Here is a 14,083-nt window from a genome sequence, read left to right as displayed (position 1 = left end):
AAGAACCGGGCTCAAATCCAGTCCCAAAATAACTTATACTACTGAATCAACTTTTTTTTTTTTTTAAGATTTTATTTATTTATTTGACAGAGAGAGACACAGTGAGAGAGGGAACACAAGCAGGGGGAGTGGGAGAGGGAGAAGCAGGCTTCCCACGGAGCAGGGAGCCCGATGCGGGGCTCGATCCCAGGACCCTGGGATCAGGACCTGAGCCGAAGGCAGACGCTTAACGACTGAGCCACCCAGGCGCCCCCTGAATCAACTTTTTAAAGGTGACATTTCTCTCATTAATGGCAATGCATTATTAGAAGTATAGCTTAATCACTAAATTTAAATTACAAGAAAAATGTATTTAAAGGAATATGAAAAAAAGAGATAATGGAGAGAAATAAACCTCTATTTTAATATAGATAATGACCATTTCCTCATCACAGAAAATATGCTCACATTTTAGAATTATAATTTTCCAGATCCTCTTCCTAAAGCACAGTTTCCAAATATTGCAATCATCTTTGCAACTCAGTTGGAATGAAACTGACTTGTCAAATTTTACCTAGCCAATTGATAATTCTGTCTTGATTAACCCTCATTTTTAGGTATACTATAATTGCAGCTGATTTGCGGGGAGAAACCATCATCTAACACAGTTAGAAATTGCCTCTGGCACTGTCTGCTTTACCCAAGGAAACCAGGATGACTGGCAGTTCTGTTACTTTGCAGAGTTAATTCATTTTAGCAACTATGTTACTCAGTTGCAAGGTACCAGCAGTTGGTCCCATAGTCTATCCTTCCACCCTGAGAAAGTGAGTCCAACTCATATTTGATGGTAGGATGAGGAAAGGAGCAAATATACAGACTCTCTTCTCTTCAACATGGACACTGCCACCACACCAGAGGGGGAGAAGTGTATGCTGAAACACACGGAGGAAGTTCAAGGCCTGTACTACCCCTGTTCCACAAAAAAGGCAGTCAGTTCGAGGGTTGTCCTAGGGTCTCGATATACACAGGGACAATCCCAATGGGCCTCAGAGAAATCTAGCCACAAACTGATGCTTGCTAACAGCACCCTGGAAAGCTAGAGTGATTTTCACCTCAAACCCCCTTGTCAACTGAGATCACTGGTGGTCCATGAGTTTAGTCGAAACAAGAATGAAACCAAGAGCTCTGGTCAGATCCCATCATGGTAGCCCAGGCATGGATCCTGAAGGCAAACAGGATAGACAAGACAAATCATGACTTCTAGAAAGCAGAACAGTAGTTCCCGAGGCATGTTTGTGAAATACTGGAGCACTCCGCTTTCTGGCTTAGGCATTCCAAAAATTCAGAAATCACTTCCCCTGCAGCACATTATTGAATTGTTTTTTGCAATTAACCCACTTATGCATCTGGAAAAGGGGACAAGTACCCTACCCAACTTAGAGGAAATTAGTTTCTAAGACATCCCATTCACAACATGGAAAATCCTTTAAGACACTGCTATGTATATAATTAAAATCCAAATTCCTTGAAAATTTACTGTATCCTGGCTAATCTAACACAGTAAACCGAGAATAAATTTGAGTTGGAAACACTTGCCTTGTTATTAGTTTCGTCACTCCTAGCTCTGTGACCATGAACAAATTACTCTCGTTGAGTTCTTGTTTTCTCTTTTATAAAATAATCATAACAAAATGTATTTCACAGCTTAGTTCTGAAGATTACATGAAAAACACTGGAAAAGGCATAAAAACGCCTGTCCCATGAGAGAAACTAAGTAAATAATTTTCTTCCCCCATTTCCTCTTTTCTTATAAAGAAGATACCCATGTTAAAATGCTTTTGAATGCTGTCTGTGGTTTAAAAAATTAAGTAATAAGAGAGTAGAGGCACCTGGGTGGCTCAGTCAGTTAAGCATCCAACTCCTGATTTCAGCTCAAGGTGGTGGGTTTGAGCCCCACATCAGGCTCCACACTTGGTGAAGAGTCTGCTTGAGATTCTCTCTCCCTCTGCCCCTCCCCCTGCTCGTGCGCTCACGCACACGCACTCTCTCTCTCTCTCTCAAATAAATAAATAAATCTTTTTTTAAATTTTAAAAAATAAAAAATTAAGTAACATGCCAATGTTAAGTCTATGAATTATAATTTATATAATTAATTTGAAGCAGCTGCTATTCATATATGTAATTACATATAAAATTTCAATGAATGACTTTGCACTCCTCTCGCTGAAAATTTCAAATTGGTAGCATGATCTGGATCCCTTTTCCCAGAAATATATCGCAACTTTATTTTTATTCCAGTCAATCTCACTATGTTAGAAGAGAAAGAGGAAGATCCACCCCTATTCAGTTGGATCATAGCAATATTTTATGGCCTCTTTTCCATAGAGTCCTCTTCTTTTGTGTTAGATTAACATGCACCTCTCAAAATATTTCTGCTGATCTGTCTTCCAGAGCCTGCTTGTGGGCTTCTGATATTACAAACATAGCAAGGCAGTGTTAGGAGCAAATATGTATAGTCCTGCAATAAAAAATTAATAAAAAGAGGGGAAGCAAGACATGTGGATGCATCTAAGAGAATAAGCAGTAACAGTCTCATGGCCAAGAACAACAGCAGGCTTGTCCATCTGTCTATCATGAAACTGAGTTATGCCTACTAGTTATCAACAGGAGGTGGCCATGTGGGCATCACACTAAAATAGAAATTCTGTCATCAGGAAGACAAGGTGAGGAGGGAAGAAAAGGATTAACTGTTTCAGAATCAATTTCTGGATGAGCATGATGAATATAAAGATTTGTTGCATGTTTCTTATTCACAGACTATGAAATCTTTTAATCATTCATTAAAGATTTTCTGGTACTTTCTAGAAGCCAGACGCTATGCTAGCCACTATGGATCCAAAGAATAATTTCCTGGGGTGCCGGGCTGGCTCATTTGGTAGAGCATGTGACTCTTGATTTTGGGGTCATGAATTTGAGCCCCATGTGGAGTGTAAAATTTTTTTTAAATTAAGAAGGAATAATTTCCTTCTTTGGGGAATTCTGTTTCATGAGAGAGAGAAGTAAACAAAAAATTATAATACGGAAAGATGACAGCCAATGTGTATACAATATGCGGTGAGAACCCAAAGAAAAACGTCATTAACTATGCAAAAATATGCCAACTTTACAAATTTGTGAGTCATCTTGGCACAGGGGCTATGCTAATCTCTGTAATATTTCAGTGTTATTATATGTGCTATAGATGTGAGGTCAACCAGAGAAGTAGAATAGAAAATCTGTGAACAAACAGATGGGTCTTGATCAACTATGTTTGCCTTAGGCTGGAAGAAAAAGTGTTATTGCCTTTACCTCCAGTCCTTTTTTCTTAAGTATGTGTGTGTGCTTAATTTTTATATGATTTTTAATCTTATCAACTCAATCTAAACATGTCCATTTCTATTTTCTCTAAGTATGTTTGAAAGTGTGACCACTGGACAACAGATAGATACAGATATGGCTACAGATGTAGATCTAGATCTAGATGCATTTGTCCATGTAGAGATAAATGCCGAAATAGCACCTTGGCTTCTGGAAATGTGAGTTACAATATAATTCTTAAATTTTACAATAAAACATTTTCCTTAAGGCAATTTCTAACAGAAGAGTGACTCCAAGGCATGGCATTTATTGGCATTTAGCAAAATTAAGATGTTAATACAAATAAATCCTCAGTGTGCTTTAAGGCCTACTATAAAGGCTTCCTTTCGATTGAATTGAATTGAATGAGGAGTGAATCGAGGCACTCCCATTTAAGCTAACGTAGAAATTCTGAGTCAACTGTCAGCTTGAAAATCCTATTTAAATGTTTGCTGGTTTTGTTGCTAACATGTGCACTTAAAAACATAAAATTCACATCAGTTTCACATCAGGCGAAATTTATTTTTCCTCTCTGAGGCGATTTTTGGTGCTAGATCATTTGCCCTTTGGTTATCTCTGGCATTGGCATTCCCCTTTGTTGTCCCTGAAGCCATACACTGCCTAGAGCTACATGTATAAAAATACTGGTGTTCCCCCTCCATGTCCCCTCCCCCAATGGCACATTCTGGAAATGCAGCACGAGGCATTAGCACCAGGTACTAGCACCAGGCTCCCCCAGAGCCCGGTCCTCCTTGAAGAACCCACTCCAAAGAAAAACAGCCATCCCTCTCCATGCCTCTGTCCTGATATCCTGTCCTGGTGGCCACCAGAACTGAAATGCCCTATCCCCTGACAAACTCAAAAGAACAAAGTCACACTGTTACTGATATAGATCAACCTGACAAACACAAAAGTCTTAAATTTTATCTCTAATCTCGACTTCAGTCACCTAATTAGCCTTTGTGACACGCCAAAATTTCATTTGTACCTTACTTGTATATCATGAAAACTAGAGTGGCCATATAGAGATACTTGTTTCACATCTGTCAATTCTGTGTAAGTAATTCTTGGCCATTGGTTCTTGATGTGCTTCTCTTATGATACCTAGCGCACCTTCGCAGGTAATTTTGTTTATGGAGTATTTTGTTTTTGTTTTGTTTTTGTTTTTGTTTTTTTTAAAGATTTTATTTATTTATTTGCGAGAGAGAGAATGAGAGAGAGCACATGAGAGGGGGGAGGGTCGGAGGGAGAAGCAGACTCCCTGCAGAGCAGGGAGCCCGATGCGGGACTCGATCCAGGGACTCCAGGATCATGACCTGAGCCGAAGGCAGTCGCTTAACCAACTGAGCCACCCAGGCGCCCCTATGGAGTATTTTGTACTGATGGTGGTGGTGGTGGTGATCCTGCAGCGTCTCTGCTCTGCTTTAACAAGAGCACACGTGTTTGTCCTCTGAATGGACAAGTTCTTGCCAGAACCTGTACTATTTCCTATGACTTTTGCTACAGATTTCTAATCATCATAGTTTTCTTTTCTCATTTATTACATGTTAAAACTTCCCCCAAAATGGGATTAAAAAATAAAAAGTAAATGTCCTTACCAAGTGAGCTGAGTAATGACTCTAGCCCAAGGAGTTTGACTTATAAATGCTATAGAGGAAGTCACTTATTAATTTACAATCTAAGGCCTGGAAGCTACTTGACATCAAATGGAGGCCAACAGAAGTATCGATTAATGGAAGTGAAAAAAGTGAGTGTTACGGTGAACGAAATGGTTTCTTTCTGATGGTGGAAATTGTGATGTCTCTTCTAGATTATCGGTAGCCAATATTCAGAGAAGAGAGATAAATATTAAATGAGCAACGTGGTAAAGGGCTAGGTAACACCCAACGTACAAGTGCATCATGGCTCTAAGAGTCCAGGAGCATGCCAGTCTTATAGCTCTGAGAAATTATTTTCCTTAAAGCATTGTTAGACATGGTAGCAATGCTTTGCTCTTGGCTCACATAAACTAATTTAAACTACAATGTAGTTGAAGTAAAATACAGCCCTAGTAGTTCTATTTCAACCACACTCAACCATTTGTAACACATTTCTGAATTATAATTTGTGAACAATCGTAAAAACCACCATTTCTTCAGCACATACATACTACCTCTCAGGCCCTGTGCCAATTTAATCTCACAGACCTTGGTCTGTAAGATAACTACTGTTATTCTCTTTTACTGATGAGCAAACTGGCCTAAAAGACGAAAGTCATCTGCCCCAGACATGAGTATGTTAGGAACACTGTATGTCTGCATAAAAGAAAATGTCCTGTGACTTGGCTAGTCCCCAGTTCTCATACTTGAGGAACAACTATAATCCCCGCTCGAAGGGCAGAGTCTCTGGATGCACAATGCCCAGGAACATGTTCATGGGAGCAGGGGTTCCTGTCGGTGGCCAGCCACATACTACAATGCATTCACAGCCTTCAGGAACCTATATAGATTTAGACACATTCTTGCGCCCTTTTTAAGCATCGTGTCAGATCTTTAGATCTTATTTTTAATAACTCTTTTGATCTTTCCAAAATACTCAGCCCAAAGATCAAAGCTGTGGCTTAGCTTTAAGCTACACATTCTAGATCTTCCATTTTAATTTGTACTCAGCAACATTTTACTGTGTTTTCATAGCTAGGAATAGATTTTCCTTCATGAAGGAATAAAATGTGTCCTTAAGGAAAACAGTATTCATTTTCAATAAACATTTACTAAGTAACTACCTTTTCAAAAGTAAAAGGCTAGCCCTGAAGAGGGTAAAAAAGTTGGGTAAGACCTGGTCTGTGCCTGCCAGGGGCTTAAAACTTAATTATGGCGATAGAAATAGTAGGAATCGGGGTTAAAATCTGAAGTGGATCCCGATGGTCCCTCGCCAAGGAACAAGTGACAGTATGTTGCTTCTCTAAGGAGCAAGCTCTAGCTGTGTCACAATATGAACAAGGGAGCTGAAAATAATAATCCACTAAAGTAAAGGTTAACGATTCCAGTTCTAGCCATAACGACACAGGAAAAAGGGAGCCATTTCAGAAGTGACTTGAGTATACCTGGGGATCTTGCTTTTACAAACTACCTAGCCCCTGCTCCCCACACCTGCCCCTGTTATCAGGAGGCCCCAGGCACAGAAGAAAGGATGTCGTGCATCTCAGAGGTCTTGAGATAGGAAAAGATGGAGAACCGTAATGTCTAACATGCTGCAGTTTTTCAGGTGAGGCCCCTAATGACACCACAGCGTACATCCATTTCTCTATTGTCCTTATTTAATACTGAACAAATAACATGTTACACACAAGTCCCGAGCAAGAGGGACTTAATTGGAGTAGGTGATTACCTTCGTCACTCATTAAGAGGCTGTCTCTTCAGGAGGATGCCTGAATCACTGCCAAGTTGAGTTGCTTAGAAAGGAGTCTGTGATAAAAACAAGTATGAAGATAATTATCTAAAGCAAGTGGTTTTAACTCATTAAAAAATCTACATTTGGGGAATACTCTCACAACCATAATTTACACTCCCTAAAAACCTGGAGATTTAGCCTAATTCTCTTCTAACACATAAAATACTGCATGTATCTACTCTCTTTGAAGGAAACTGTGTTCTCCTCGTTACTACTGAAATAAAATTCTCCCTGCCACAGCCTCCTAAATCTCAGTCCTTATTTTTATTAGCTAGTCTCACACTTCGCAGCCACCTGTAAGACGCATCCCTAACCAGTTGATTTCTCTATCCTGTCTTCCACTTTTATGCACCCTTTTTTCAACACTCCCATTTATGTTTTTATGTTTAGCTGCCATGCTGGTCAACAAATTGGCTGTAGTAGATGGCATTTTTCTTTTGAGTTTAGTTTTTCTTTCCCTAATTTTAGGCTAAGTATTTTTAATGATTATACAACACATAACTCACTGTGAAAACTTGTTACAAAAAAGTATTTTTTAATGAAAGGGAAAAGCTAATTTTACAAGGTAGAAATCACTACTAAAATTTGGTCATTTTTCCTGTCTGTCCTTTTTCTACGTATGTCTCTTAAGTTTTTATTTTGAAATAATTTTAGACTTACAGAAAAGATGCAAAAATAGTACAGACAGTTCTATATACTCTTCACCCAGCTTCTCCTACTGTTAACATCTTCCATTATACTATAGTATAATTATCAAAATCTTCTATGTATATTTTGACAAGATCTATATACCATTTTTATCTCACATATCATCATTTTTCTCCAATTTTCTCAATAATGTCCTTTACATAATTTTTCTCTCATCCAGATCCAAGATCACACATTACATGTAGTTGGCATATCTTGTTAGTCCCCTTTATCTGGAACAATTCTTCACACTTTTCTTTTCATGACAATTTTCCAGAAGTACCAGAGTAGTTATTTTGAAGAATATGCCTTTGGGTCTGTCTAATCTGTTTCCACATGATTAGATTCCGGTTATGCATTTTGGGCAAGACTACTACATAAACCGTGTTTTAACTTTCTCAATGCATCACATCAGGAATCAAATCTGTGTTTCTGTCACAGGTGATATCAACTTTGAGCACCCTGTAAGGTGGTGTCAGTCAGGTTTCCCCTCTATAGACTACCATTTCTTACTTTGCAATTATGTCATCTCTGCGGAGGTATTCTGATTACTTATATTATATATTTTATATATATTACATATATATATATATATATATATATATATATATATATATATATGCCATTCTTCTTCAGACTTTTATCATCCATTGATTATTCTTGAGTCAATTGTTTCCACAATGGTTCCAAAATAGTGATTTTTTTCTACTTCCCTTATTCCTTCTATGTCTATTAGTTGATGTAACCATTCTTTTCTCTTAAAGTTCTCCTTGATTCGTATTTGTATTCCCATAAGTATGTCCAAATTCAAGACATTTCAAGTTATTTTTAAATCTATTTTTTTAAATGTTATCACATTTTTTAAAATTTTACAGTCTCAATGTTACATGTTAAGAAGCCCAGAACTGACATTTCTTATTGCTCCATTTAACCCTTTTCCTACTTCATAAAACTTTGTTTGAAATTTCTAAGTCTTGCTTCAAACTTCTAATTATAATCCAAGACTAACCCTGCCTCATGACAGTGCTACCTAATTAGTCCTGGAAAATGTCTAACACCTATCCAAGAATCTTGTTAATATATCTCTGGTTTATACAAACTAATTCTCATTTTTATCACGTTTCATTCATCACATGGCAGACAATAAGGAAGACTTGCCCAATCCTATAATTTAAGGACCAGGAACCTTCTATTCCACTAGTTCAATTTTGTGTTCGGACAAGAATCAAAATGTAACCCTCAGAAAATGGATTGATTCAATAACCTCAGTGGGGAAAAAAATGTTTAGGATGTTAATTCTCTGAAATTCAATAATCTTTTAAAATGTGTTTACTATTAAGCAACTAAACAATTAAAGGCTCATTCGTATTTCTATAATGGGTTTGTCAAGCCCTGCCATGTTCCCCATCTTTTGCAACTTTCCCCTCCCAAAAGCTATGGCTGAAATCTTAGTCCTAGCCTGGTTTCTAGAAGCAATCCTGATTTTAGACAGATGAAATTTAGCCAGCCTCTCTAGAACTGACATCAAATTAAACATGCTCTTTTTTCTTAACTTTTACTTTACATCCAGAGGTTCGGCTCTTGACTTCTTGACCAAATTTCCCCATCTTGAACCAGCAATTGTCCTTCCCTATCTGGCGAGCAACCCCCTGCCTAGATCTTTAAGTATCAGTGTAACTGAAAGTTCTCCACCATCTTGCTCTTCCTTCTTGTTCATATAGCTCTGCCACCACATGTTGAATTACTCTCTCTCACTTCCAACACCTGTGGTCTTTCGCATTTATTCAACAAACATTTACAAAGTACCTCTTCTATGTCAAATACTTTGCTAAACACATGTGCAGATAGTAGTGCTTTAAGAAAAGGGTGTACTTTAACTCCTGAATTTAAGGAACTGTATTCCTCTGAGGGCAACAAACAGTAAGAGGGTTCACAAAGAAACAAGCATGTGATTACAAGGTATAAAAATATAAGGAAACAAATAGGAAATAATGGAGTCTAATCAGGAAAAGCATCTCTGAGAAATTAACACTGAGGATGAAAGGGTACTAACCACGAAAAGCACTGGAAAGAGCATTTCAGGCCAAAGTATAACAAGTGTGAATACCCTAAAAAGCTTAGTGAGCTGGAGGAGCTAAATGGAAGCCAGTGGGGCTGGAATATATGGAGGGAAAAGGAAAAATGCTTACCTGAGAAAGGAGAGGGAGATCATGCAAACCCTTGTGGGCCATGGAAAAGATTTTAGATTATAATATAATATAATTCTAATGAGAAGCTATTGAAGACTTCTAAGTAGGAAAACCACATGATTTTCATTTTTAAAAGATTACTCTGGCAAGTTGGAAACAGGCTTTCAAATAAAAACATGTACACATTCATAGCACCATCTCTTTTTTTTCTTTTCTTTTTTTTTTTTTAAGATTTTATTTATTTATTTGAGAGAGAGAGAGCATGAGAGAGGGGAGGGCCAGAGGGAGAAGCAGACTCCCCGCTGAGCAGGGAGCCCGATGCGGGACTCGATCCCGGTACTCCAGGATCATGACCTGAGCCGAAAGCAGCCGCTTAACCAACTGAGCCACCCAGGCGCCCTCATAGCACCATCTTTCATAATAGTCAAAGTGGAAGCAACCTAAATGTCCATCAAAAATGAATGAATAAACAATATATAATATATCCATACAAGGGACTATTATTCAGCCATAAAAAAATGAAGCACCAGTACATGTTACATCATGGATGAACCTTGAAAACATTATGCCTAGTCAAAGAAGCCAGACACAAAAGGTCATAAATATGGGGCGCCTGGGTGGCTCAGTTGGTTAAGCGACTGCCTTCGGCTCAGGTCATGATCCCAGGGTCCTGGGATCGAGCCCCACATCGGGCTCCCTGCTCAGCAGGAAGCCTGCTTCTCCCTCCCCACTCCCCCTGCTTGTGTTCCTGCTCTCGCTGTCTCTGTCTCTGTCAAATAAATAAATAAAATCTTTAAAAAAAAAAGGTCATAAATATACAATCCTATTTATATGAAATGTCTAGAATAGGCAAATTCATAGAAACAGAAACTAGACCAGTGGTTTCCATAACTGCACAAGAACAGTGACAGTAGCGATGGTGGAAAGGGGAAAGATCCACTGCATATTTTGGAAGTAAAATTGACAGGATTTGCTGATGTCAGGAACCAAGGTGGAGAGAGGGAGGCACAGAAGACAGGAAGAAGGGAGAGAGGGACCTAAAAGTATTCAGAAGCATCAGACCTAGACGATGAACACGTTTTAAGAAGAAATCAAGGGGCGCCTGGGTGGCTCAGTCATTAAGCGCCTGCCTTCGGCTCAGGTCATGATCCCAGATCCTGGGATCGAGCCCCGCATCAGGCTCCCTGCTCCGCGGGAAGCCTGCTTCTCCCTCTCCCACTCCTCTGCTTGTGTTCCTGCTCTCGCTATCTCTCTCTGTTAAATAAATAAATAAATAAATAAATAAATAAATAAATAAATAAAATCTTAAAAAAAAAAAAAAAGAAGAAATCAAGACCTCAACTTTGGACCTGGTAACCCTGAGATGCCCCCAACCCCATCTGGACTACCCTATGTTAAGAAATGTTTACTTTCTAGTATATTACTTTAACTTTTCTAGACTTCAGTTTCTTCATCTATAAAACAGGAATACTAATGGTATTTACCTTAGATGGTTGTTCTGAGAATTAAATTATGTAATTGATATAAAGTTCTTAGCACAATTTCTAACACATAATAAATCTTCAATCATTGTTAGAGATTACTATTATTGTTATAATCTTTGTCCTGACTACTATACTTATTCTGTATGCTGCGTCTCTGTTCCTCCTTCTAGCACCTGCAGAAGCTTGGCCTGCTCTGGTTTTGAACAATCTCAGACTCTCCCAATCTGCTCTGTCTTGCTGCAGCTGAGGCTATAATTGGCCATTTTCGGAGACATATTGAGAGAGGGACCTGACTGACTGAAAACCATATTCAGATCCCTTAGCCAGATAAGTACAGTCCTATGGTGGAGAAGGCACACTAGGCTCAAATAATGGCATAACAATTTCCTTATTAAAAGCACCCAATGCATTTTCTTCTAATTTTATTCTTCCTTGGCATCTTCCTGTCCTTAATTTTATTTTCCAAGCTTCCTTTCCCACAGGAAATAAAATGTGCTGACAAACTGACATGAGTATTCCAGACTACTTGTTAGTTAATTTCTTCATAGAGACTTGTAAATTGATGTTCTGGTTTATAATCAGACCCTTGTAAGTTTTGCTAGAAGGAATCAATTTGCCTGGGCCTATTAACCTCTGGGTCACCACATAATAACCCAGTTTCTGAACTTGAAACTGTGTGTCAGAGTCTGGGCAATGAGAGTCACTCTGACACGTACACTGTAACACCAGTCTGAAACAGCCATCCAGACTTAAGAATACAATATTTCACAGAGTACCGGTAAATATACAATGAGTTAATACATATTAAAGTGCCTGGCACATGTTAGGCTCTCAATAAACATTACATTTTATTTATTTATTTTTAAAGATTTTATTTACTTATTTGACAGAGAGAGACACAGCGAGAGAGGGAACACAAGCAGGGGGAGTGGGAGAGGGAGAAGCAGGCTTCCCGCCAAGCAGGGAGCCCAATGCAGGGCTCAATCCCAGGACCCTGGGATCATGACCTGAGCCGAAGGCAGACGCTTAACGACCGAGCCACCCAGGCACCCCTATGTTTTTATTTTTTATATGCAATATATTACATATTTTTTATATGCAAACCATAGGCAATCCAGTAGGAGGGAAAATCCAAGTTTGAAAAATTTCCAGATGAACTGAAAGGAAACCAAATTTTTTTTTTCCCACTTCATCCCAATCTAACCCTAAATCTCCCCTTTCTAATTTCCTTTTTCGTGTTTTCTTATTTGTGTAACTACTTTTGCAACTGGCTGTTTTCATAGTTTATCACTCGGTAATGCTTGGAGGCTTAATGCCAATAAAAGCCATATCTAAAATAATCTTATATATTCTGAGGAATAATTTACTCACAAGCTCTGTTATCTTGGGCAAGTCACTTAGCCTCTATATATGACTGTGTCTCATTAATCAGTAACTGTGCCATGTCTAATATTCATAAATTATATTCACTACTGAATCCTCAGCACTTAGCACAAAATAGGTGTGATTGACATTTATGTCGATATTGGATGGATGGCTGTTAAGACTATATTTTGTTCAAAAATCTGATAAATATGCCCATTTTTTACAATAAAGAAGATAGAAATCAGGCATTAATTACCCACAAAAGTTAAAGTTCTTGTTTAAAGAAAAATTATTGACAAAAAAATCCATTGACTGATGGTAAAGAACAGACCCTCATGTAGGGTTTCTGTGTGCCAACCTCAATACCATTATGATGTGAGTGAGCGAGGGAGTGGATTGACGAATCAGTCAATAAGCAAAATACTTTATACAAATTACATACAGAAGTACACTTTAAAAATATACTTTTTTAATGCATAAATTTCCTGAGCAGCTTTTTTCATTTGGGTTTTTTTCCCCATTTCAGAATGCCAAGAAAACCTTGCTCACGATAGCTATCCTTCTGGAGTTTCTGTCACTTTTAGGAAATGATGACAGAATTCAGTATTGATTATAATAACAGGATGTAAGAGGAGCTTCCAACTCTTCGATTTTGTAGTGGCATATTTACTTTCCAGAAATTAGCTCTCTATCTCACCTGTTCCACATTTGTGACTGTGAAGTAATTATAAATAACTTTCCCATCCCTTTCACTTTTGTTAATAAACAATTTAAAGAATGTAGGGGATTTTTTATTTAAATTCAATTAGCCAACATATAGTACATCATTAGTTTCTGATGTAGTGTTCAATGATTCATCAGTTGTGTATAGCACCCTGTGCTCATCACATCACATGCCCTCCTTAATGCCCATCGCCCCCCCACCTACCTCTCCTTCCGTAACCCTCAGTTTTTCCCAGAGTCAAGAGCCTCTCATGGTTTGTCTCCCTCTCTGATTTCTTCCCATTCAGTTTTCCCTCCCTTCCCCTATGATCTTATGTGCTATTTCTTATATTCCACAGATGAGTGAAACTGTCTTTCTCTGATTGACTTATTTCACTTAGCATAATCCCCTCCAGTTCCAACCACATCTATGTAAATGGTAGGTATTCATCCTTTCTGCTGAGTAATATTCCATTGTATATACGTAGGGGATTTTTAAAAACTCAATTTAAATCTATTACTGCTGGTATATAGCAAAAAAAAAAAAAAAAAAAAAAAGGACAACAGTTTGAAAATTAGCATACCAAGTCAAGAATGAGAAAACATACTTGCAGAAGAAGTTTTATTGTCTTTTCTAATAAACCTCATGTTTCCAGGAAAAGTATTAGAACTATATTTCTGTTTTCTTTTTTCTTGTATCCATAATCACTGTAGCCCAAATAAAATCATATTTTCTAGACCTCAGTTCCCCTCAGTTCAATTTAATTCAATTTAACAAACATTATTGACTACCTGCTGGGGACCAGCCACTGTACCAGGTTCTGAGGAGTCAAAGATTAATAAGACATATTT

At 38.1% G+C, this 14,083-nt stretch overlaps 1 protein-coding gene and 1 non-coding gene across 5 annotated transcripts in view; both read right to left on the bottom strand.

The window, feature by feature from the left end:
- Positions 1–14,083, bottom strand: part of SLC44A5 (solute carrier family 44 member 5) — a 349,362-nt gene that overhangs the window by 286,989 nt on the left and 48,290 nt on the right. Inside the window, exon 1 of one of the 4 annotated variants that reach the window (XM_035018253.1) lies at positions 6,742–6,792. The exons of the other annotated variants lie outside the window; for them this stretch is intronic. Coding sequence (XP_034874144.1) covers positions 6,742–6,754 — 13 coding nt within the window. The 5' untranslated portion in view covers positions 6,755–6,792. Of the gene's footprint in view, positions 1–6,741; positions 6,793–14,083 lie in introns of those variants that run through there. 4 annotated transcript variants of the gene reach the window in all.
- On the bottom strand, positions 3,128–3,230 carry LOC118020452. Its single transcript, XR_004681889.1, has one exon. It is a non-coding gene; the product is annotated as a U6 spliceosomal RNA (small nuclear RNA).

The sequence above is a fragment of the Mirounga leonina genome, unplaced genomic scaffold (genome assembly GCF_011800145.1).
Source record: "Mirounga leonina isolate KUSES-001 unplaced genomic scaffold, KU_Mleo_1.0 Mir_173, whole genome shotgun sequence".
Classification (NCBI taxonomy): domain Eukaryota; kingdom Metazoa; phylum Chordata; class Mammalia; order Carnivora; family Phocidae; genus Mirounga; species Mirounga leonina.
The sequence above is the reverse complement of the archived record's forward strand: the minus strand, read 5'-3'. Positions and strand labels throughout refer to the sequence as shown.